A 25,013-nucleotide genomic window follows, 5' to 3' on the forward strand; every position below is an offset into this window, starting at 1 on the left:
CACTATCAAGAACATTGCAAACCATTTTTTATAAAAAACAAAATTCTCAAATTAACATCCTTATACTTGATTGAAGTGATAACCCAAACAATGAAACTGAATCCCACTAAACGATCAGAAACACATAACTACAACACCAGGGAAAAAAACGATCTGAATCTACCGCAACATAGACTAGAAAAAACAGCAAAAACCCCAACATATAGAGGGATGAAACTTAACAATTTACTACCACATCGTCTAAAAGCTATTACAGACCCGAAAAAATTTGCTAACCAACTGAAAAACTATCTCCTCGAACGACCCTACTACAGTTTGAATGAATTCCTGGATGACCATACTTACTTTTAACAGAAGACAATAAAAAACCAAGCAATAACTAAGAACATAAAGAAAAAGATGACGCCTCCCCCAATCTTGATGACTGCGGAGGAGAAGAACAGCAGTAAGCAGTATGGTAAGCAGTAACAGAACTATTTTTTTCGATTAGTAAACCTTCATACGATTTTTTCATCATCAGAAAGTTTAGTTAGGTTATAACAGTTTTATTTTATAATTAAGTAAAACCATGTTTTATCAATGGTAAAACTTATGACGTCGTGAATCTACAGACCCTTGATGATGTCACGGATGGCTCCCGTGAGCCTGTCCGGAACGCGCCCCCGTGATGCTGATAATTCGATGTTCGATTTCGCCACCATTAATTTCGATGACGATGTGTGATGATGGATGATGGATGAATCATCTCAATCAGCTGATCAGCTACAAGCTAACCGAGACCGAGACTGGCTGAGCCTCGACTCGCTAGCAATTGATAGCAAAAATAGCAAACAAAACAAATAACTAGTCCTCCTGCGTGTGGAGTGGTTGCACTGTACCAACTTATTAGTTGATTATTTAGTTTTAAAATTTATTGTGATTCGTTTTACATTTTGATCCGTTAGTGTTTTTTTTTTTTATATATTAATGTCATTTCATCTTTTGTGATGTGATGTATACAACTCTGAAAACGTTATTACTTACTGACGGATTTTAATGTTGTATTAGATTTAGATTCAAAACAATCAGGTTTGCACATAACGATAACATAACAAGAGACCTTGACTTTGACTGAGTGCTAGGCTACAGTTAAACTGTTGAAGTTAGTGTTATCGCACAGTAGCCTAGGATATATTTCTCATTAAAAAGGACATCTCTAGAACAATATGTCAAAAGCAGAAAACACAGTATCATCTAGCGCCGTTCTTAGTCCGGAGGAGAGATTGAAAAGACAAGTTGCTGACTTTGCTTCTGTTGAGGTTGATCCCAATGTTCCTCCTAAAAGGTAAATAGGCCTAACTTAATTAAGTTATAGTGACCAGGCCCTACCTCTCATAAAAGTTAGTAGAACCTTGATTAACCGAACCGCCAGCCTTTTAACCGCCTTAGACAGATATTTCCAAGTAGGCCTACTGTCTTGACATAAGTCAAATCAAAATCAAATCAAATTGTTTATTGCCAAAACAAATAATACATTGTATAGCAATGTCAAGGGCTGCACTTTACTTGACACTCATTCAATTGTTTTTTTTTCTTTTTCGATTCGATATTTTCATTTGATTGTTTCATTTGATTGTTTCATTCGATATATTGTTTGGTTAAGTGCAGCCATGTCAAGGTAAAAGTTTCAAAACTTTTAGGAACTTAAGTTGATGATCTAAAAATTCATCAACATTGTAGGCCTACTTAACTTAAGTTTATACAGCCAAACTACATTTAACATTGCTACTATGGTGTTCTTGAAAGACTTAGAATTCAGACATTTTATATTACTCGGCAACAAGTTAAAAGCTCTTTTCAAACTCACAAAAATTTACAATTGTAGACTTAAAATTACACTGATTTATTCTGAGAAAAGAGTGCTGCCTGGTGTCGTGTACCTACAGATTCATTTGTAGGGAAATCATCCGGAAGTTATTTCTGATATAGGTATACATTAAACAATCCAATATATACAAAGACACAACAGTTAATATTTTATGTTTCCTAAACAAAGGCTGACAAAGAGTCCTAGAACTAACATTAAGCCGCGTTTACACCGGAGTTTGAAACACGAGTTGCAAACAGAAATTGCAAACATTTTTAAAAACGCACATTTTTAGACGAAACATTTCGCTGTTGCAAACAGTTTTTCAGTGTTTGCAACAGAAATTTTTGTTTCCACTTGAAGTCGGTAAAGATCAAAGGGAGTTGCAAACTCTTTGTTTGCAACACTAGTTTCGGTCACTATGAGCCGTTGAAACACGAAACAGAAACATTTCTCCGCCATCCCCTACGCTGCCACATCCACTCTCACTCACGTGATCACTGCGACCCTGTGTCTCGACTCAGTGTTAAATTATTCGGAAAAATGCTGTTTGACTGTCAATGAATTAACACTAATCTCAAATGACAAGGTCGTCTAATTTAAATATAACAATAACGTCTCATGTGAATTAAAAGGGTTATAATTAAGTCCTTGTAATCTTTAAAAATTAAAAATAATTTTAATTTGATGATTTATACTTAATCACCGATGTTCACCCAGCATCGTCTCGGCCTACGTTGCTTTGACAACACGACACACGCCGCCGCGGCTAAAATAACATCCTCAGAAGGACTGATCCAAGGAACCAGAACGAGGCAAGTCATAATCAAGGTCAAAATTATTTCAAACAATTTCATGAAACATGGAAACAAATCATTAAATAAAAATTGCAAACATTTATTTGAAACTACTGTTTGCAACTGCAGTTTGCAATAAAAGTTTGCAACTTTTTGTTTGAAACTCCGGTGTAAACGCGGCTTTAAGCATCACTCTGACTGCTCTTTTCTGCAAGATTAGGAGTTTTTTTTTATTACTAGCGAGTGACCCCAAACTATAATACAATATTTAAGATAACTCTGAATATGGGCAAAGTACACAGCCTTTAAAACTGCTAACTTACACTAGCAATATATGTTAAGTCTACACTTTTTATGTTAAGTCTTCTTAACATAAAAACACCCCTTGCCACTTTAATACTTAACCCTCCGAGCGTCACTTGTCGAAAAATCGACTCACGACACACTTTGTGTAGTGTCACTTGTCGATTTTTCGACAAACGAACATCGTTTACGGCGAAGGCTCTATGACTGACTGAATCGGATTGAACTGGATCGAGTTAGGTATCGTTCTTTTTGTTAGATTCAGAGCTTTCTCTGGAGGTCTGTCTCTAAGCGCTATTCATTTTAGTTCCGAAAATATTGTAGCAGACTGCTGACATGCGTATTTGTAAACAGCTTTGTTAACCTCGGACCGATGACTGATGTGTTTTAACTTATTACGTTTATCATTGTTTTAGTGTTAAAAATCAAAAGTAGTGATATACGTGGTGCATTATAAGAAGATTTAAAAGTGATTTTGAAGGGCTGGTTGATGATCCTGAAGAAGTAGGTAGGCCTAGTGATATTGATGTAAATTATCAGCCAGATTCCTAGCTATGGTTTAGGCTATGCATTCTTAGCTAAACACTATTTACTGAAATCTGTTTTTTGCCCATAACTTATTTATTTACAAATCTACTTCCTTATATTATTATTTTATTTGTAATCCTCATAAAATTTAGAACAAAGTGGCTATTTTCAAATATTTATAGGCCTTACTTATAATTTATACAATTTCATTGAGCACGAACTAATTTATTTTTTAAATTTTTCAAAATATTTTTTTTTTACCTAAAATTTTTTTTGAAACAAATGTTCCTTATGTTTTATGTATAATATTGAAGCCCATGATTTTCCAAACAAAATGGTATATAGAACAGTAGAATTAACATTGTTTTAAGCTTCTCAGATCCGTTTTAATAAAACCTTGCAAATGCTCCAACAATAGGCGGACATTAAGGCCTAAACTATGGACACTCGGAGGGTTAACCCTCCCAGTGTTACTTGACGAAAATTCGGCAAGCACCACACTTTGTATAGTGTTACTTGCCGATTTTTCGACAAGCAGACATCGTTTACGGCGAAGGCTCTATAACTGACTGAATCGGATTGAACTGGATCGAGTTAGGTATCGTTCTTTCCGTTACATTCTAAGCTGTCTCCAGATGTCTGTCTCTAAGCGCTATTCATTTTAGTTCCGAAAATATTGTAGCAGACAGCTGACGTGCGTGTATTTGTAAACAGCTAGGTTCCCCCGGACCGATGACTGATGTGTTTTATTACGTTTATCATTGTTTTAGTGTTAAAAATCAAAAGTAGTGATATACGTGGTGCATTATAAGAAGATTTAAGTGGTTTTGAAGTGCTGGTTGATGATCCTGAAGAAGTAGGTAGTGATATTGATGTAAATTATCAGCCAGATTCCTAGCTATGGTTAGGCTATGCATTCTTAGCTAAACGCTATGTACTGAAATCAGTTTTTTGCCCATAACTTATTTATTTGCAAATATACTTCCTTATATTATTATATATTTGTAATCCTCATAAAATTTAGAACAAAGTGGCTATTTTCAAATATTTATAGGCCTATAATTTATACAATTTTATTAGGCGCGAACTTATTTTTTTTTTGAAAATTTTTGAAATTATATTTTTTTTACCTAAAAAATTTTTTTTTTGAAAAAATGTTCCTTATGTTTTATATTTAATATTGAAGCCCATGATTTTCCAAACAAAATGGTATATAGAACATTAGAATTAACATTGTTTTAAGCTTCTCAGATCCGTTTTAATAAAACCTTGCAAATGCGCCAAAAATAGGTGGACATTAAGGCCTAAACTATGGACACTTGGAGGGTTAAGCCAGATCAATGTGTGAGTTCCATTTGATGTTTGATTGAACACTTAATCCTAAAAATTTTACTACACATTATAATTAAGTTAGGCTAATAGGCCTACATTTATAACTAAATTCCAGATTCTCAGTTTTATTCTCATTCAGGCACAAAGAATTGGCAGTAGTCCAATCCATTATTATGGAATTGGCCTCAGCATAGGACTGTTGCACTAAGGTAGCATCACTGGAAATTATTTGCAAAGCCAAGTCATCAGCATACATGTAGGCACTTACCGGTACATTATAAACAGTTTTAAATATAAAATGAAACTAACATTAAACTTATGTTACTTAGTTTTTACTTCCATTTCAAAATCATAAACAACACAAAACAAAAACAATTAAGTCAGCTGAAACTATTTAAATTAATATATCTGTTTTAACACAGTAGGTACAAACTCTTCCCCCATGAAATAATTCAAAGGATACTGTAAATCCTATATCTTTCGAAGTTGATTTATGTGCCGTCTCCATAGGATGTCATCAACAGCAACGGAGTACACCACTCTTCCAATTCTTTTCTTTATTTCACCTTTTCTTTCAAACAATTTTGCCATTTTTCACCATTTATCTTACCAAAACATGTTCACCTTCTTTGAACTCTCTTATGGTTGTTCCTTTGAAAGATGTACATCCTTGTTGGGCTGTGCGAAAGGTAGGTTTCAACGTTGACTCTAGTGAAGGTCTCAACACATCTAGGCCTAACGAGTTCCGCAGTTATCTTCCAAACATAAACTCCACTGAACTTTTTGTTGTTGTCGATGTCGGTGTTCGTCGGTGAGATGAAAGAATTTTAAGAAGTTTTTCTTTTAGCAGGTTTCCCTTTGTGTCCACTTATTTTCTTAAGTACCTTTTCACTTCTTGAACATAGCGTTCTGCTTGACCATTGCTCTGCGGATTATAGGGTGCAATGGTTCTGTGAATAATACCATTCTGTTTTAAGTAATTAGGCTACTAAACTCTTCTGATTTAAATATCGAAGCATTGTCACTCACCAATGTACAAGGTAGATATCTTCCAAAAACTCTATTGTTTTCTTTGATGTTGCTTCTGTCATGGGACAGGCTTCGAACCATTTAGAGAATGAATCTACAACCAGTATAACGTATTGATTTGAGACAGTTCCTAAGAAATCAACATGTATTCTTTTCCACGGTGCATTTTCTGGATCCCATGGATGCCACACCAGTGGCGTTGCTTGGTTAAATTCCAGGGAGGGGAGAAGCCTCAAATTTCCCAACTCCTTAACATAGATTTCCCAACTATTTTTATTTCAAGGAATCAATTTCTGTACTATTTTAAAAAATCTACAAATTATTATACTACACTGCAGTCACACTCAATTCAGTATTTATTAACTTGTATTAACAAAACATAGCTAGTTTTACATATATACAAAATTACTCAATTCAAAAAACATCCAAAACTTCTACCAATTCATAATGCAATTTCATGACTTCAAAAAACTTAAATAAGTAGCCTATCGTTTCAAATCCAAAAAAACTTTACAAACCATTGTGGTAGCAGACGTAGCAGTGTAAAATTTTAGGGATATAAAATAAGCCTAGTACAAATTAGTATGGACAAAAATATTTTATTACAAAATAATGAAATTAAAATACTTTTAGAAGCTTATATTAAGATCAACATGTTAACTTTCATAAAACTTACAACTAACTTAGGCCTAAACAAGTTTTTAATTATGAAATATTAATATTAATGTTGTGAATAATATTATTCTAGTCTAGAAAAGAATAAACCTAAAATAAGACTCGTATAAAATAAAAGCGTACAAATTGATTAATAATAAAACATACAATAACAAATTGTAACCTTCATCGGCTTCATCAAACTAGAACAATCAAACTTAGACGTGAAAGTCAAACTTACATAAAATTTTAGGTTATGTTTTGTCCACGTAGATCTGTTTCAGAGTGATTAGTTGATTCATTTGTGTAAATTCTTAATTAGGAATAATAAATAACTTTTGTAGATTTTTTAAATATTTTCAGAAAATAAATATTTCATTTAGGTTATTGAAAAATAAGAGTTTTAACTTAAAGGTAATACCAATACACAAAACCTATTTTTAATGTTATTTTAATCTACGTATTAGCAAGTACCCTACTGTACTCCGGTCAGTTAGCCTGCTCCAAATACTACAAAAAAGGTATAAAATATAGTTTATGTGACTGACATGAAAAATATTTTTGAATTTCTTTTAAACACTAACAAACAACATCATTCAACTGAAGAGCTACATCGCTTGCATTTTCAAAATTCAAACTCGCAGTCTCGCAGACGAATCATTCAGAATCATCAACACAGGACAGGATCAAGGTAGCCAACATACGTCCAATAAGGAACAACATTTTTCGTAAACGAAATTCCAACAAACTATACTGCTAATTGATTATTGATTTCTTAAAATAAGTCATGTTTAGCCATGGTTTAGCCTAGTTTAATCAAAGTTAAATGAAATCAAAGAAACATCAAGTTTATTCGTCTAAGTCAAACAACATTTTTATCTTTGATGGATTTTCGCAAATATTTAAATTTTATTTAGTTTGAAAATATATTTTTTTGGGGTCTCTGACTTCCCAACTGTCCCAACTTGTGGCAAGGAAATTCGTAACTTTTCTCTTTTCCAGATTCCCCCCCCCCCAAGTCGACCCTGTAGCCACACTTTAGCAGGATTCTTCTGATTTCTTTGGCAGGGTGTACAATGTTTTACAAATTGTTCTATATTGAGATCCATGTCTGGCCACCAGACATAACTTCTTGCAAGGGCCTTCATCCTAACAATTCCTGTATGAGAGGAATGTAGATCATTCAACACGTTTTCTCAGAGTGCGTGGTATAATAACTCGATCGCTTCTCATTATACAACCGTCCACTATACTTAATTCATCCAAGTGTTTTTTATACTCCTTATGACTCAATGGTTTGACCTCTTGGTAAGCAATCGTAAATATCTTTCATTACAATGTCCTTCTGAGTTTCCTCTTGAATTTCGTCCAGCTTTACAGGCAATACATAATTGAATTGCCTAATTTGGTATAAACACGCTCTGTTTATGTCATCCATGAAATTTTCATCCTCTTTTCCTTTTATCGGTGCTCTCGAAAGGGCATCAGACGAGGCATTCTCCTCAGAAGTTATATGTTGAACCTCGTAGTCAAAACCTTGCAGGAATATGGAATTTCTTAGAAGTCTTTGTGCAGTCATTTGTGGTAATTCCTTTGCGGGGTTGAAGATAGAAACAAGCGGTTTATTATCTGTTCTTAAAATAAACCTTTTGGAAAACACATATTGAAAAAATTTATTTACACCCCAAAAGATTGCTGTAGCTTCTTTATCGATTTGAGAATATGACCGTTCCGTGAGCGTAAGAGTGCGAGAAGCGAAACATATTGGTCTATACGCAGAGGATACACGTCTGGTAACCGGACGTGGATTAGTCGTCCGGCAGTTACTGTCATAACCTAACTTTAACCAACCAAACTTGCTGATAGTGAAAAAATCGAATGAAGGTTAAATTCTGTTCATAAAATAAAACTATACAGTAATGCCAAAAATTCTAACAAAAGATTTACAGTTAAGAAGAAATGGCATTCAAAGCAAAATCTGTGAAAAGTTAAAGTTACCGATGGGATTCGAACCAGGGACCTCTGGCATATCAGCCTCTATTGCACTCTATCCACTACACTACGAACACCGATGGCTGTACATCATATCATATCGTATATGTATCGTATCGTATTTGTGGTAATGGCGTTCCGGGCCCCCACAACCCGGTGACGTCACTGCTGTACGCCTAATCCACGCCCGGTTACCGGACGCAAATCGCCTGTGAATTTTAAAACATAGTTTTCAAGAAAAGCACTTTTTTAAGATGATTTTATTTTTTTCAAAACTTGATTAGCCTATTTTTTTTTTATTTCATTGACATTTGAAAATTCATAAAATCTCCATGGTATGGTAACGCAATATCTTTGGTGGGTTTTTATAAATCCAGCATCTTTAATGGATAAAAACTGTTAAAAATATTAAATACAGACAAGACAAAAATTAATAGGACTTGACAAAGATGTGTATTTATTTTGATACTGTTTACAAAAAATCATAATAATTGATAAAACATATGTTAGTTAAACTGTATATGAAAGAAGGCAGGCATAGATTAGGCATAGATTATTACATTCTCTCCCCCCCCCTTTTCTTCAACATTGACTCGACTATAAACTCTGGACGTCCAAAACGCATTTGTAAAGTTTTCATTACTGTACTCAAATTTTTACCTGATATAAATAGAGGTTTTACCATTTTAAAGGCATCTCCCTCCAGACAATTTCTTATTCTGTCAAGGTTTTCATGGTCATTAAAAAGGTGTTTAGTCTTATTGTAACAGGAATAGAACATGGGCCATTCGTCTGGTTTCCCGCTGAAGGATGGAAGACGCTGTCGGCAAGAGACAGGTTGGTTGGGGTTAGATAAATTGATAGCTTTTGAAAAGGAGTCTGCTAGTTTATCAATAGCCGTGGACACGATGGATGACGATGTCAAAGGAACTGACGGTTCCTCATTCAGCCACCTATTGACTTTGACATTAGAGTCCTCCTCAACAGTAGCAATATTGAAGCTTACCTTGTCAGGGTCTTCATTATCTTCCAATTCCAAATGACGACTGCCCAAGACTGAGGCGGACTGACTAGGCCTACTTCCCAAGACCGAAGCAGACTCAAGTTCGGTCCTTACTCTCAGCAAACGCTTCTATCGTTCTAATTCTCTTGCTTCAGCTTGACGTAGTCGTTCCATTTCCCTCTCCTCTCTTTGCCTTAGTTGTTGTTGACGCTCCATCTCTTTTTCTTCAAATTCTTTCAGCCGTTGCAACTCCCTTTCTTCGTGTATTTTCTTCTCTAGTCTGTTTATTTCTTCAATTTCTTCCAGTTGTAATTGAAGTAACCGGCGCTTGCTGGAAGTTGAAGATGTGGTTTTTGACTTGGAAGGTGGTTTTAGAGATTGACTATCTCCTTCTATGGGTTCATCATTCTTGTCATTTGCATTTTCTGGGGAATATCTATTTGGAGGGTGTTTCTCTCTCCCTGACTTTCGGATTGACATATTTTTTGACATGATTTATAAGTCGGGTTTCGGCACCAATGTTAAAAATATTAAATACAGACAAGACAAAAATTAATAGGACTTGACAAAGATGTGTATTTATTTTGACACTGTTTACAAAAAATCATAATAATTAATAAAACATATGTTAGTTAAACTGTATATGAAAGAAGGCAGGCATAGATTATTACAAAAACAAAATTCTGTCACGACCATAACGGACATAAAAATGAATATTAAAAATAGTTAATGCTATTTTTATAATATGTTTTGCTGTAAATAGCCTACATTTAGTTTTAGGGCCATTTTGCAATAAGCAGCGGACTAAGCTTTTGGTACGGTAACTTATATTTGGTCTAATAAAAAAAAAATTGAAGAGACAAAAACACTGAAAAGAAGCTTAAAAAATCTATTTACGTTTGTATAACTCTGAACAAACTTTCCCGATACAGTAGAGTCCCGCAAACTCGGCACTCGATAACCCGGCAGTCTGGATAACTCGGCCATCATCTGGCTCAGAAAATTAGTGAATTTTTGAGTCCGAGTTAAACATGGACTCAAGCCAGCTCAAGTCAAATCATTCTCAGCTCGTACAAATGATTTGTTTTACTATATCTGATGACTTAATACTGACTTGTAATATAAATATAAATAAAAGAGGTAGTTAATTAGCTTACCAATTGTATTGTTCTTATTTTTAACCCTAGTTCCCGATAACCCGGCATTTCACAAACTCGGCACCCTTCCAGTCCACATTACGCTGAGTTTGCGGGACTCTACTGTATATGAAAAACCTTTGTTTTTAAAGAGGCGTCCTTCTTATGTGTACCCAAAACATTGGAATATGAAAATTTTTGAATTGTTTATGATCCAAATCATGAACGTTATGGTCAGGGACAAGTGTTACGGTCTGGAATTGGCGATTAACGAGTTTAATATTTTTTGGGACGGGATGTGTTTATTTAGCTTTTCATTCCATTACTCTTATTGAGCGGAGCGAAGCGAAGCGAGCGAAGCTCTTATACTACACTCCTACTTTTGTTTTACAAATACTCCTCCTGAACGGCTGAAGCGATCTGCACCAAATTTAGCACAACCATAGTAACCGACCATGGGAAGGTATAAATCTGAAATGGTACAAATCGGACCACAGGGCTTTTCTCTACGTGAATTCAAACTTTTGGAAATTTAACATGGGCCTTATGGGTTAATTGGTTGCCATGACATTATTTGCGAGACTACAATAAAAAGGTAAACAAGAGTCGCAACATATGTTAGTCAACGAATCATCCAAATAGCATATTACAAATACCGTACAGAGAAAAAGGGAAGAAAAATCGGATTAATATCATTGAGTATAATTTACTACAAAATTAAATACCAATAATTATGGTCGGCGGAATAAGGCTGATGCACCATAATCCAAATAGCCATTCCATTTATGTGAACCAAATCTAGGCCTACATACAATTGAGTTTGGATACTGCAAGTAGACATTCCATTGACGTGAACCAGGCGTACCATTGACATTGGATACTGCAAATAGACACTCCATTTATGTGAATCAAATGAACCACTGCTTTGGATCCTGCAAGTAGACAATTCATTTACAAGAACCAAATGCAACATTGAGTTTGGATACTCCAAGTAAACAATTCGTTTACGTGAACCCGACGTATCATTGACTTTGGATACTGCAAGTAAACAATTCGTATCATTAACTTGGAATACTGCAAATAGACATTCCATTTATGTAAACCGTCAATGCGTACCATTGACTTTGGATAGTGCAAAGAGGCATTTTATTTATCCGAACCAAATGTATCATTGGCATTGCATACTGTAATTAGACATTTACTATATGAGAACCAGATGAAACATAAACTTTGGTTCCTGCAAGTAGACAATTCATTTGCGTGAACCAGACTTATAATTGACTTAGACTTAGAATACTGCAAATAGACATTCCATTTAAGTGAACCAAATATACCATTGACATTGGATCTGCAAGTATCTCATTTGCGAGGAACAGATGTAAAATTGACTTTAGAAAAGTATTGGATTAATATGCTAGCTCCGCTCAATATTGCAAGCATACAACTGCATTGCACACCTAGTTCTTATAATATTCCACAAGACTTGATAAACCATAATTTATTTTTAAACGTAATAGTTTTATATAGCCTATAACTCTATACAATATAAGTGTTTACCTTATATAAGGCAATAAAAATACCTGTAAAAAAATAGTTGTTCAAAATCTATTTTTTTTTTAATTCAATTAATTGTAGGCCTTCTTACCTACCTGTTGTAAGAAAAAATTGTGTTGCAAATAAACTAGCCTAAGTTAAACTGTGCAATTTAAATTAGGCCCTTACTTAATACCGGTATTTAAATTTATTTTCACAACCATAACACAGTACAATTTATAAGACTATTTTGGTCGTGAAAAACCTGTGATGTTCGTGATACCATGGTCGTGAAATCACGTATTATTAGGCTCTTTTCTGGTGGCAACCCTCATCCTCATGTTTAAGGAGGCAAAGTGGAATTCTAGGTTAATGTAGGCTATCAATTAAAATAAAATATCAACAAAAATTAACATCATGTCTACTTCATCAAATGACTACGTATGGTCGTGGAAACATCAAAATTACAAAAACCACAAATTTAAATTTATTTATCTTGTAGGTACTTCTTTTTTTTACTGCAAAACAGCCGACACAACAAAACTAACGCACATCCCGAACCAGTCTTTATAACCAACTGACGCACATAGGCCAGGCTTGCCACTGTCGTGTTCCAAAGTTGCAAATTTGGCATTATGGTCTGGACGTCAAATCGAGGGACGGACTTAAGTATTTTGTAATGGTGGTAGTCATGTCGCAAGGAAAATAAAATTATTATATGCTCCTTTTTTGTAAGTTTAATAACTATTGATGATAAAAATATGGTATCATATATTTTGGCATGAATAATTAGTCTAAAAATAGCGTGAAAGTTGAAAAATGTACCCTAGGAGCACGTGATGGTCGTGAATTTTGAAACTTCAAAAATACAAGAAAAATACTTAGAACTTATTTAAAACAAACAAAAAATGTTTGTAACATGTTGCCCCTGTCCCAAAAATTATTAAAACACATAATAATATACTGCAAATACATTATTACAAAGTAAAAGGCCAGGGACATTAAAACGTAGGCTATGATTTTCACATATGATAGGTACGGTACCTTTTTCTTCAAGATGAATTTCTAAAATGATATGTGATTGCTTTAAATTTAAAATGCATAATCTCCTGAACTGAACTGAACCCTAAATTATACATTTTGACCGCCTTATAACATTTTACATGTGTTCAAATCTTAGTCAATAATTAATTAGTTAAATCGATTACCAGACTACATAAAATTTGCTGTTGAGTGGTGAAATAAAATAAATGGGCTCTAAGTTAAACCAAGTCCAAAACTAATTTAAAGTTAGAACTTGAACTTTTTCAAGTTCTAGATACCTATGTTATACATTTTAACCATTAGGTATGAAAATCGTTGAAACGTTTTTTCAAAGCCTTTACCAAATATAGTTTATTTCAATCAATCATTTCACGGTTACAGATATTACAGATCTGGATTAGAAATGGTGCGAATGGCCAATGTATATTTTGAAGAAGGTCAACTAGAAAATGCTTATATTCTCTACATGAAATTTATGACGTAAGTATACATTTATAGTCCTAAATAAGCCTATATTAACTATTTGTTACAAGGTTAAGTTATTTTTCCTACCACTAAGGAAATTGTCACATTGCCACTCCTGAAAACATTACGCAAAATAGCTCATTTCTGCTTGCTAAATCAGCTGATTTCACAGTTGTCATTTCTATACCAGCCACAGCCACGTAGCTGGTATGTTAACAACTGGTAAGCAAATAACATAACCTAAAACAAACAAAACCTAAATAACATTTGATATCAAAAGTTAATCTTTGTGTTATGAAGAGTTAGTTATGGTGGCAGGAAAAATCTTATGTGTATTACAAGCACAAACAGTCATTGTCGCTCTCGAAATGTATGACCGCACAAAGCTTTTTGAGGGTAATGAGGTACTTTACACTCTTAATACATAAACAGCTATAAACTGCTAAATTGTTATACAGAAAATCCTTGATAAGTTATTTTATAAATTTATATAAAATTTAAATAAACTACATACCCTAAGAGCATTTTATAGCCTATATTTACATCTGTACTGTAAACATTTAAAACCTTTCAAGGTGGTAAATTAAATATATAGGGGCCTATAAAAGTTATTAGTTATTACAATGACAATTTCGATCAGTCAGACGGGTCAACAATTCATTGGAGACTACATTGACTTTCATAAGAATCTCCGACTAGCCAGACCTGTTATAGTGTTGAAAACTTACTTTATTTATTTATTCCTAAAATAGTACCAACTTGTAAGTTAAAATACTATTTAAGAAGTTATTTTTAAATTTGTACAAGGTACCCATGTGATTGTAGAGTTCACTGAAATAAATTAGAACCCCTTAAGTCCAACAGACACCACTCTTCTGACTTTTGACTGACGGATGTCTGCACGTCCAGTGTGGACGGATGATACTCGTGCCTATTTGCAGTTCTCCTTATCACGAGCTACCGAGTAGTCTTGGCTGGTATATCTCGGTGCCACACAGCCACCGATTACATTTTAAAATATAACAAATCATTGCCTTTAGAAAATGGTTATGCATTACAATAGAAAATGTTATGCATGGATATTTTTACAAATTTTAAGCAACAAGTATATTTTTAAACATATATTTTACTTGCTATAATTGTTAAATTTATAACTTAACTTACTCTTCATTCCCAGTCTGTTTGCCACCTCATCTCAGGCTTTTTCCTATGCAACAATAAGAGAGGGGTACATTCGAACACACGTTCATGCTGAATACGAATGCTTGCCAACCGACAGACACCTTGTGCGTTAACTCATTTAACATGCTGGATAGCGATAACTTTGTCGGCACGCAAGCGTCGGGCAAAAAAACCCAAAGCTCCACCAATCAATTTAATATATACTAGCATTCATACCGGTGCTTCGCAACGGGAAGAGAACGCTAAAGAGAATAATTATGTTCCATAGATTTGCTGTATGAAGATAAACTTTTAGTGATCCACTAAAAGTATTAACTGAAGTGGATATAAAAGTATAAAAGTACTCAGTTTCCCAAGCATTATTTTTGGGGAAGTAAACCATACAAACACAATAGATTTTTGTTAACAAATTGGAAAAAAAATCAATAAGAACTATGCACTTAAAAATTAAAACGCCTTATTTCCACAATATACAAATTTATTTATTAAATTAAAAACATAAACATGACTCTGAAAAAATCCTACTTTGACAATTCCCATTTTGTATCACAGCTTTTTGTTGCTGCGTTCAAATTAGCTGTTTGTCATCAATTGAACAATTAATAGTGCTGCACCCTGTTGGTAAACCTTATAACTTTTCAATGCTATTGTACATTACAGAATCAAATTGTTTAGTTGAAACAGCTGTTAAGATTCTTTAATTCCATTTAAATATGAGTACTCATAAGGTTAACATGGGAAACTTCTGAGCCACTGGGGCGGAGCCCTTTTGATGGATCTGCACCAAACTTCACACAAACCATCCTTGAAGAAAGCTTAATAATTCCTGAAAGTTTCATTGCAATCTGTCTAGTGGTTTCGGAGTCCATAACGTTCAAATATATATATATACAAACTTCCTCTTTTATAAATATAGATTTTGATAAAACAGTGTTTAAAGTTTAGCACATTTTTTATTACTTATGTGAAGCATTACACTTGATTATCATTTTCATAATGCTATCTATGTGTGTGTTGTTCCAGATTATTCTTAGAAAAAATCCGAACACATCCCCAGCTGAACACTGTATCTTCAACAGAAAAGGTAGTTAATCAACAGAAGCTGCGAGAAGTGCTGCCCAAAGCAGAGCAGTTGAAACACCAACTCCTCAAGAAATATGAGGAAGAGTATGAGCGATATCTCAGAGATCAGGTTAGTGGCCCAAACTGTTGAAGTTTTATTCAATTTAAAATTTATTTATAGCCTACAAATAGAAATACTTAATAATATACCCTAAAAATTAACCTGGATGTTTCCTCTAATATCAAGGTACAAACTTATAACATGCAAAGGCAAACATTAGAACAATGTATTCAATTGAACAATTTTCTATAAAAATTATTAAAGTTCCCCTTTAATATAAGAGTTTATCTTTAAAAAAGGTTTTAGGAGGCCCTTTTTTACAGATAAACTACAGTATTCATTGTAAAAAAATTCAAAAATTATTGCAGTCTATAGAGTTGTGGCAAACGGTAGGCATGAATAGTTTTTCAAATGATTAATTATTCAAAAAAAATATTTTAACACGAAAATGAATTAAATGAAATGAACCCACGACCTGTTTGCCCCACATATTGGCTTGGACAATCTTGGCATTTAATTTTTTAAACCCCTGTCATTTCAATTTTGTCTCTTGATCAGTCAGTCATTTCGCTGCCTACGAAGCTCTTTGGATAGGCAATTTCGTAGCGAGTGGAAATATTCAACACAAACGTTCTTCTTACGCTCGTCCATTTGTTTGACCTTACCATTGTGGTGTTTGGTTATAAGTTTGTCTACGAGCCCGCTGTTGTAGCCGTTGGATATGGCTATATGCTTAATAATATTGTATTTTTTGTTGTAATTTGTAGGACTTAGAGGGACCGTTAAAAGTCTATGTACCATTGAGTTGAATGCTGTAATTTTTTGTGAGTGTGGATGATATGAGGTCGCATGACGCAGGCGACCTCATATAACTTCCAGGCCACTGCTTTTATAATTTCCTTTCCTGCCGATTTTACTGTTGCGTTCGAGTTTGCTGGGAAAGGTTTGTAATCAGTGAACCAACTCAGATTTGACATAATGTGCCGCGTAGCACCATTGTCGATCCACCACTGGTCGTTTGTGGTCACGATATTCATGTCACTGCACTTCGGTTGTCAGTAACGTCAACTTGTGAGCCCTTCGCTCTCTTCTGATCAGTGTCACTCGTTTTTGAGCTAGTGCAAATGCCGTTAGCACGAGCTGGATACTCAAGCTTGCCGTCAGCTTTCCATTTAGAACACTGGCGAATCCAAACCTTTCCTACCTTTCCTTAAACCTTATTACCTTTCCCCAAACAGTATTTGCACGAAGTGTCACCTTTTGGTTTCATATTCCTCTGACCACCGTTGTTTGTGTCACTAAGAATGTCAATGTCACCAGCTTTTGACGTAGGAGCAACATTACGTTCATGAAGGATCAATGCAGATGAAACATCTTCAAGTTTCTTGTTCTCGTTTGCCTTCATAAGTAAGTAGCTAGACTTGAACAATTCAAAACGCTTCGGAAAAATGTGCAACACCTTTGACACAAACAGGAGCTCAAGAAAATCTTTGATATTCCAAAGAAATACTCGTGAGACAGAAAATCGCGCCGGAATAAATTGTTCTTACCGTGTACATAGTAGACTAGATTTCCCAACACTGTTATGTACATAAAACGATGCTGGGCCCATAACCTCTTGAATTATTCTCCCAAGTGGAGGTGTTTAGGTAAAATCTACGTTATAACAACAATAAAAAACAAATTTAAACTATAAAACAAGAAAATGTATTTCTTATCAATGTGTGCAAGTCATGGAAAAAAAATGGACAACAAAACAGACAGCTGATTATAAATAAACATTCATATCATCTGTAGTGTGACTATTAAAAATAACAAAAGGCAGGCATTTTCAACATTCGTTTTTCGATACAATAAACACAGACGCAAAATCAAGCAGAATTCTGCGTTTGCCTAACATTTAATTGACCTAAACCATAATAATTTGAGTGAGATTGCCTATTGCCGGTCCAACTTCATGCAAAACACTAGAGGCTATTGCAGTTGTAGCACGATCGGAACGATCGCTAACCAAAACAGTAGAGTTAAGGTTCATCCTCATGCTTACCATAGGTCTTTTTTTTAAGTTTAGGTAAAGATCCTTGGTTGCTGTCACTAGAATCGTAAATTTTAGTTTGTGAGCACAGGGATACATTATCATCACCATCCTGTTGTTCAATTTTGGAATCTTAAACTTCGTACTCACATGGCGTCGCCTGGGTCACTGACCCCAAAGTGCCACGCTGAAGTGAATTTGTATTGCTATGCGCGACCGGAAGATCAATTCTGACTTCGTCTGTTGTTTTTGTTAGGTTACAATCTGAATGTGTACAAACAGATTTTCGGTATTACATTTTGATATTTATTTTTACTAGAGGCCATCCAGTGGTCGAAAACTTGACCAAAAACACCTAATGTACCGACTTCTCTGTTTTCAACCCACGCTGTAAATAAAACATGTAATTGGCACTTTTTCCGTTTGTTTTTATTTTTTGTTTATTTTGTCACCAACCCATAAGGCCCGTGTTAATTTTTCTAAATTTTCAATTAATTTTTTTGTGCTTATCTTTAAGCCTATTCTCATTTATTTAATTCACTGTCAATTCGTTTTAGTAAGTTAAGTTTAATACAAGTTTCAAGTTCTAAAATAAGTACTGTGTTTTCATTTTTTACAATTAAAAAACTAACTATATCAATCTTTTGATCGGTTTCAATTTGAACAATGCTTAATAGAAAACCCCCCAAATGACTGCAATGTGGTGTTAAAGGCTTCAATTTACTAGGTAAGTTTAGATTTCTTAAATAGCGAAATGGCAATACATTGACATCTGCCCCACTGTCAAGTTTGAATTTTATTTCTTTGCCTTCTACCAGAAGAGTCATATACTTATTCTTCAGGACACATTCCATGATGGATACCACCACATCTATAACAATTATTAGTTTTGCCTACCTGTCTGTTGTAACTTCCTTGTGATGTGCTATACCCCTACTGCTGCTGATTAAAACGTCGTATTGCACTCATGCCCTGTCCATCTGTTAATTTAGAATTCACGACCGTGTCAACTTCAAAGTTGTTTTGATCTGTTTTACCTTTATTATTGACGAGTCGCACATTTTTTTCTGCAAGTTCAGATGCTTTACAGAAGTTGATTACTTTATCAAAACTTGTATCTTCTCTCAATAGTTTTTCCTGCAACTCTTTATTATTCACTCCTAGAATTATAAGTGCTCTCAAAGTCTCAATATTTCTTCCTGTTCTTCAAACTTGCAACATCTTATTAGATTTCTGAGGTCTGCGTAAAACGAGTCAACATTTTCATGATGTAGTTGTTTCCTTGAAAATAAAAGATGAATGCTCATGGTCATATTTTGTTTTGGTACACAGTGTTTTTCCAATGTCTTCATCACGTTTTCAACAGTTTCAACCACAGACTTATCTTTTATTGAGTTGTACAATTTCAAACCATCTGTCCCCAGTCGATTTTTCAGTCTGGCTAATTGAATTTCCTTACTTTCTTTTGTTGTTTTTGTAGCAATAAAGTAAATGTTGATTTCTTCCTTAACCCTTTCACTGCTATGAAACGATATATCGTTGTTTTAAAAAATCTCTAAGGGATATAGAGAGGGAGGTTATTTTAAAAAAATAGCAAAACGGCCATTGGTGACCTGCATGTTCATAGGATACACTAACAACCACTTAGCTAAAAGATTCGCCCAATCCGATGATTTCGAGGTGTATGTCTAAACCAAGGATTATGAACACCTCACTATGCCCCAGTGGTTGTAGTATATCGCTACAACACACAGGTCACCAATTATTTGTCACACAGGACGGGATTCAAACCCGAGCAGACGAATGCCACTGGCCAAGTGACACACGCCCTAGCCTTCTCGGCTATCTGTGCTTGAAGACTGAGGAGTCAAAAACCGGTATTTAAGCTGACGCCACCGATTGCGAACAGATAGCGTTGTTCAATGCATTACTAGGTAGCAGCACTAGTTAGTCACGGACTATTTAGATGAAATTTTTTAGTTTAAACACAACAGTGATCATAAATGTGTTCCTAAGACTTTGCTGCAAAACATTAGTTTCCCTAAAATGGCCATATTACGATAACCTCATCCAACTAAATAAAGGTTAAATTCAATATTACATTGTAAACTATATGTCTTTTGATTTTATGAGATTTTGGTTTCAAATAATGCTATCAGAACATAAAAATTAATAGGAAAAGTTTTATTAAATGTTTACTACAAATACCGGGATTTATCTTTCTTATTTACTTAGGCTATTGTGTTATTATTCAAAATTAGCCTAATTAATAAAATAGTGACAACATGACAGTTAAAATTCAACAACAGGTAATGGAATTAAAAGGCAAACAAAAAAGTCTTACAAAATATGAATTATTGGCCTAGCACTGAAAGGGTTAAACTGTTTAAATTTGTCTGAAATGTATCCATCTGATAGGTTGAGTGGATCTGGTTTATTGAACTCCATGTTTTAACTTCACTTTCTATTCTTCTATTTCAACTTTACTTTCTATTCTTCAAAATCGACTGCGCCATAATTATTAAACTAAAAGTCATAGTTTTGTATCAACTCTTCTTTATTAAAACCCAAAAGTAAATATTTACAAACACAACATAAACAAATGAACATTAAACATATGTTATTTGTCATTAGGTTATTGGGGTCATTCTATATTTATCTATGTTATAAATCATGAATATAGCATTTCTGGTTCTGACAATAATTAATTCACAGATACGAAATACAGTGCAATGATTTGTGTCAGACAAGTAATTAAAAATAAGGTAACGATTGAGTGATGCTATTGTTTTGTTACACAGGGTTGCCATAGCTTGAGCACTTTTGTCCTTCATATGCCTTATACTTTAACCGTGACTAGGAAGTTTGCAGCACAGTAGCACAGCTATAGATTTACAACTATCTAACTAAAAAACTTCACCATAAAATACTTCTCCACTTAAAGCCATACAGAAATTGTCAACATTTAAACCATGAAATAAGATTATGTAATGTCATTCTCAAAGTCAAATCAAATCTCTTAAACTTAGATAATTTTATCACAAGTGTTTTTCTTCAATTTGAAATCAACTTTGTTAACAAGATGAGTATATCTATTTAAAACTCCTACCACTTTCAAGTAGGTCCGCCCTTTTATTTATCATTAGCCGTTGAACTAAAAGTGAAATATGTCAATTGCATTGACCTTGAGTAACCATGAATGGTCTTCTATTAGATAATTTTGGAAAATATTGAGATGTGTTTCAAGCTGTCATTCACTCTACCTTGTTGATTTTTGATCGGCATAAGTATTTCAGTTCAGGACAGCGGGTCCGCGGAACTCGCTAACCCCATGTTAAACGCCCTATCTTCAAATTTGGTCAATGAGAGGAACTCGCTAACTTAGGTTTCGGAATTGGCTAACTCCGGAACCCGCTAACCTGCTCTAGAGCCGGGTTAGCGAATTCCGTCCTCGTACGGAAGTCGCTAACTCGGTCCCTCGGCGGAACTCGCTAACTCCCTATCAGAAGCCTCGCCCAATGGGAGCCAAGCACGAATATTTTTGGCCAGTGTTGCCGAAAGTGTAGTACCTATATCGTATCGGTACCATAATGTCGTATCCTACGATTAATTAGGAGTAAGAGCAACGTAGTCGATAAAATAAATATATTTAGAAGTATGTTTAACATTATTCTTATGTTTATTAGTGTGGAAATTGCATTATAGTCTTACCATAGACTAACCAACACAAGTAAACTTTACATCCCATTCTAAACTTTGAAGCTCGTTTTTCGTGTCTAGTTCATGTCCAGTGACACTGATCGTTAGTGTCGACAAAATTGTGTTTCTATTATTAACTACATGATTCGTTCTTTACTGTTTGGTTATATAAATAGGGGACGTATTATTAGTTGTGATTAGAACGTTTTATTTGGTTAAACGAGGTTTTAAATGACTGAAAACAAGAAACAATTGTAAACCAAACACGACCTCTAAAGACAGTGCACCGGACAGAACTAACAATAAAACTGTCTTCAGCTGATCCATAAGGATGAGAAATGTAGTAATAAGAGAGTATGTTTCATATGTGGTTTTCTTACTTAAATAGTAGCTTATTGCAAAAATTGGATCTTTTACATGTTATGAAATATCTATTTTCGTAGTCCGCCATTTGTTTCTTTTATTCAAATAAATGCCATTTTGTGAACTTCTGCAAATAAAATTATTGAGTTCGTATTTTATATACTGGGCTTGTAACCTTGAATCATAAATCATGATAAAATTTACACGTTAAACGTCATTACAGAAATACATTGTAGTGGTAATGTATTTGAATTTAAATAAATATTGATCAATACATTATAAAGTGGTAGGCCTAATGTATTCATGGATTGCATTAAAAATTAGTCTATTCATAAATAAAACTTGTAAATTTCTTTTATGGTAGGCTATTAGTGTAGAACCCGGGTCATCCTCTTAATTTGGTTTAATTAATATTAATTTTACGTCTTTCAGTAGGCCTACTTTTTAAAAGTCTGGAGTTTTTATGGTTCTAAATAGACCCAGGCGTTCTTGTTTATTACAATTCTTATGAATGGTGGCCATAGCTAAAATTACTTGGTCTTATCCAAAAACAAAGCTATTGTCTATTGTGTAGCTCAGTACCGGGGAACGGGGAACCAAGCAATAGCTTGGTATAGTTTATTTCGATTGTGAAAGCAATATAATGGAATCCCAACACTCAAATCAGGAAAATCCGTCAATTCGTTGATTAAGAATCGTGAATTAAAATAACCCTGTCACGTTTTATTATGTGAATATTATATCTTCTCCTATTATTTACTAGTGGTGCTTAGGTGTACAATCTAAAAACTGTTTTAAAACATGTAACGTTATTACTAAAAAATTCAACACATTTTAGAATTAGGCAACTATTTACTAGTAGGCCTACAATGGTTTAAGCTTGATACTTGATACTTGAATCCTGCATCTTTGACAGATCTAGTCTGATAGATTGCGTCATAAACTATTAGGCCTAGATGTAGGCCTACAGCCATTCTATAAATTGATATGAAACTTAGCCTGTCATATTTGTACACGTAAGTTGGACGGTTCAACGACGAACATTTAATTTTAAATCTATGAATTAGTTACGAAAGTTACGATGGTTGATGACTGTATTAATTAATGGTTTTGGTTTATTACGACATTACGATTAAATTTGTTTTCCGTGTTTGAGAACTTGCGTGTATTTTTTAGCTTAATTTTGTAGAGGTTTAATTATTTAGTACCAATTAAACTGAATTTTCAATATTTTTTATATTTTGTTATTTTCTTTTATACTGATGGCATTTATATTTAAGATCGGAATCATAAACATTTAACTGGCCATTGTACAGTTAAATTTAAAAAAAAAACATCTCTAACCTGTTTTCCAAGTTCTTTTCCTCCGTATACAAGTCTCCGACTTCATCTCCACCATAATATGACCTCAAGGCATGTACCTTAATCTCCTCTTGCTATGTACGAGTCCTCAAGTCTGTGTAGAGGTTGAAGATGAGTTAAACTCACTTGATATTGAGTAAGGGAGCTGGCCCTGGTGACATTTCTCTATTGGTTCTGATATTCTGCAGTAGCGTTTTAGCTCATCACCTTACTGTATTCTTCAACCTGCTCTTGGCTACCTGCATCTACCCCTCCAATCTCAAGTTGGGTTATATAATGCCTATCTTCAAGACTGGTTCCCCGCTGGTGTAAAGAATTATCGCCCGGTAGTTATACAGTCAACAATTGCCAAGATCAAGACCCTGGTTCTGAAGAGATTGACATTCCATCTGAAGAGTATAATGTGTACTGAACAACATTTATTTATTAAGGGACGTTCGACTACTTCCAACCTACTTGCCTTCCAGGATCACTTTCTCACTGCCTTCACAGATTCTTATGAGGTGGACGCCATACAACCTGACTTCTCAAAGGCTTTTGATCGTGTAAGTCAAACATCTGGTGGCTAAACTTGAAGCTATCGGACTTAGCGGATGCCTCTTGATGTGGTTGAGAAGTTTTCTTCAGGTACGGGTTGTTGGCTGTCTGTCTCAACCTTTCTCCGCTGTCTCCGGAGTGCCTCAGGAATCACTTTTGGGACCAGTTCTATTTTCAATATTTATTATTGACCTGGTACAACATACTCAGGGGTCAAAAGCTCTGCTCTTTGCTGATGATGCAAAATTCTTCAAAACAATGAAAACCCAGAATGATTGCCAAACCCTACAGAACAGTATTGACTTATTGATGAAGTGGTGCAACGATAATGACATGACCTTGAATATTTCGATATGCTCTGTGATGCCCTTTTCCGGGTCTTGTACACCCATAATCTTCCCATACTTATTAGATGGTCAACCCCTCTCTTGTTCTCTCATGATCAAGGACCTTGGCGTCATGCTTTCTCTGAATTTAAACCCTCAAGAACATATTAATTAGATCTGCAAGAGAGCTAATTCTGCCCTATATTTCATTATAATGAACAGCCACAACACGTTCTCTATCAATGCTTTAAGGATCCTAATCATCTATCTAGTCAGGCCTTTACTTTAGTTTTTGTCACCTGTTTGGAACCCTTACCTGCTACAAATCGAGAGTCCTGAGAACGTTTAGAGCTGCTTCATTTGTTTAGTTGGTGTGCTGCTGGGCTTCGACTACTGCACTGTTCCAATCCATGATCTTCAACTTCATTTGAACTTGATGCCACTACATACACGACGTGAAATCAATGACCTACTGTACCTGAGGAAGCTGATTAACTCAGACATTGATGCCCCTGATCTTCTCTGCAATTTGGACTTTCGCACATCTCGTCACCTGCGCCAAACCCATCTGTTCACTAGACGTCAGTACTCGACTCAATACATGTTCCACAGCACTTTTCCTCGCATCCAACTCTTGGCCAATAGTATACCTGATGACATAGACCTCTTCTGCATGATTGGTGAATCTTAAAAAAAAAAAAAATGGTTGTACTGGAAGGCACAT

At 34.7% G+C, this 25,013-nt stretch overlaps 1 protein-coding gene across 2 annotated transcripts in view; it reads left to right on the top strand.

The window, feature by feature from the left end:
* Positions 1–439: 439 nt before the first annotated feature.
* Positions 440–25,013, top strand: part of LOC128985770 (STAM-binding protein-like) — a 53,290-nt gene continuing 28,716 nt past the window's right edge. Inside the window, exons 1-3 of one of the 2 annotated variants that reach the window (XM_054405628.1) lie at positions 440–457; positions 13,579–13,677; positions 15,868–16,036. In XM_054405628.1, coding sequence (XP_054261603.1) covers positions 13,601–13,677; positions 15,868–16,036 — 246 coding nt within the window. In that variant the 5' untranslated portion in view covers positions 440–457; positions 13,579–13,600. Of the gene's footprint in view, positions 458–848; positions 1,325–13,578; positions 13,678–15,867; positions 16,037–25,013 lie in introns of those variants that run through there. The other variant, XM_054405627.1, reaches the window with a different exon arrangement.

This window comes from Macrosteles quadrilineatus, unplaced genomic scaffold (assembly GCF_028750875.1).
Source record: "Macrosteles quadrilineatus isolate MER2022 unplaced genomic scaffold, UCM_ALF_1.0 Scaffold_2__2_contigs__length_208266976, whole genome shotgun sequence".
In the NCBI taxonomy this organism is placed as follows: Eukaryota; Metazoa; Arthropoda; class Insecta; order Hemiptera; family Cicadellidae; genus Macrosteles; species Macrosteles quadrilineatus.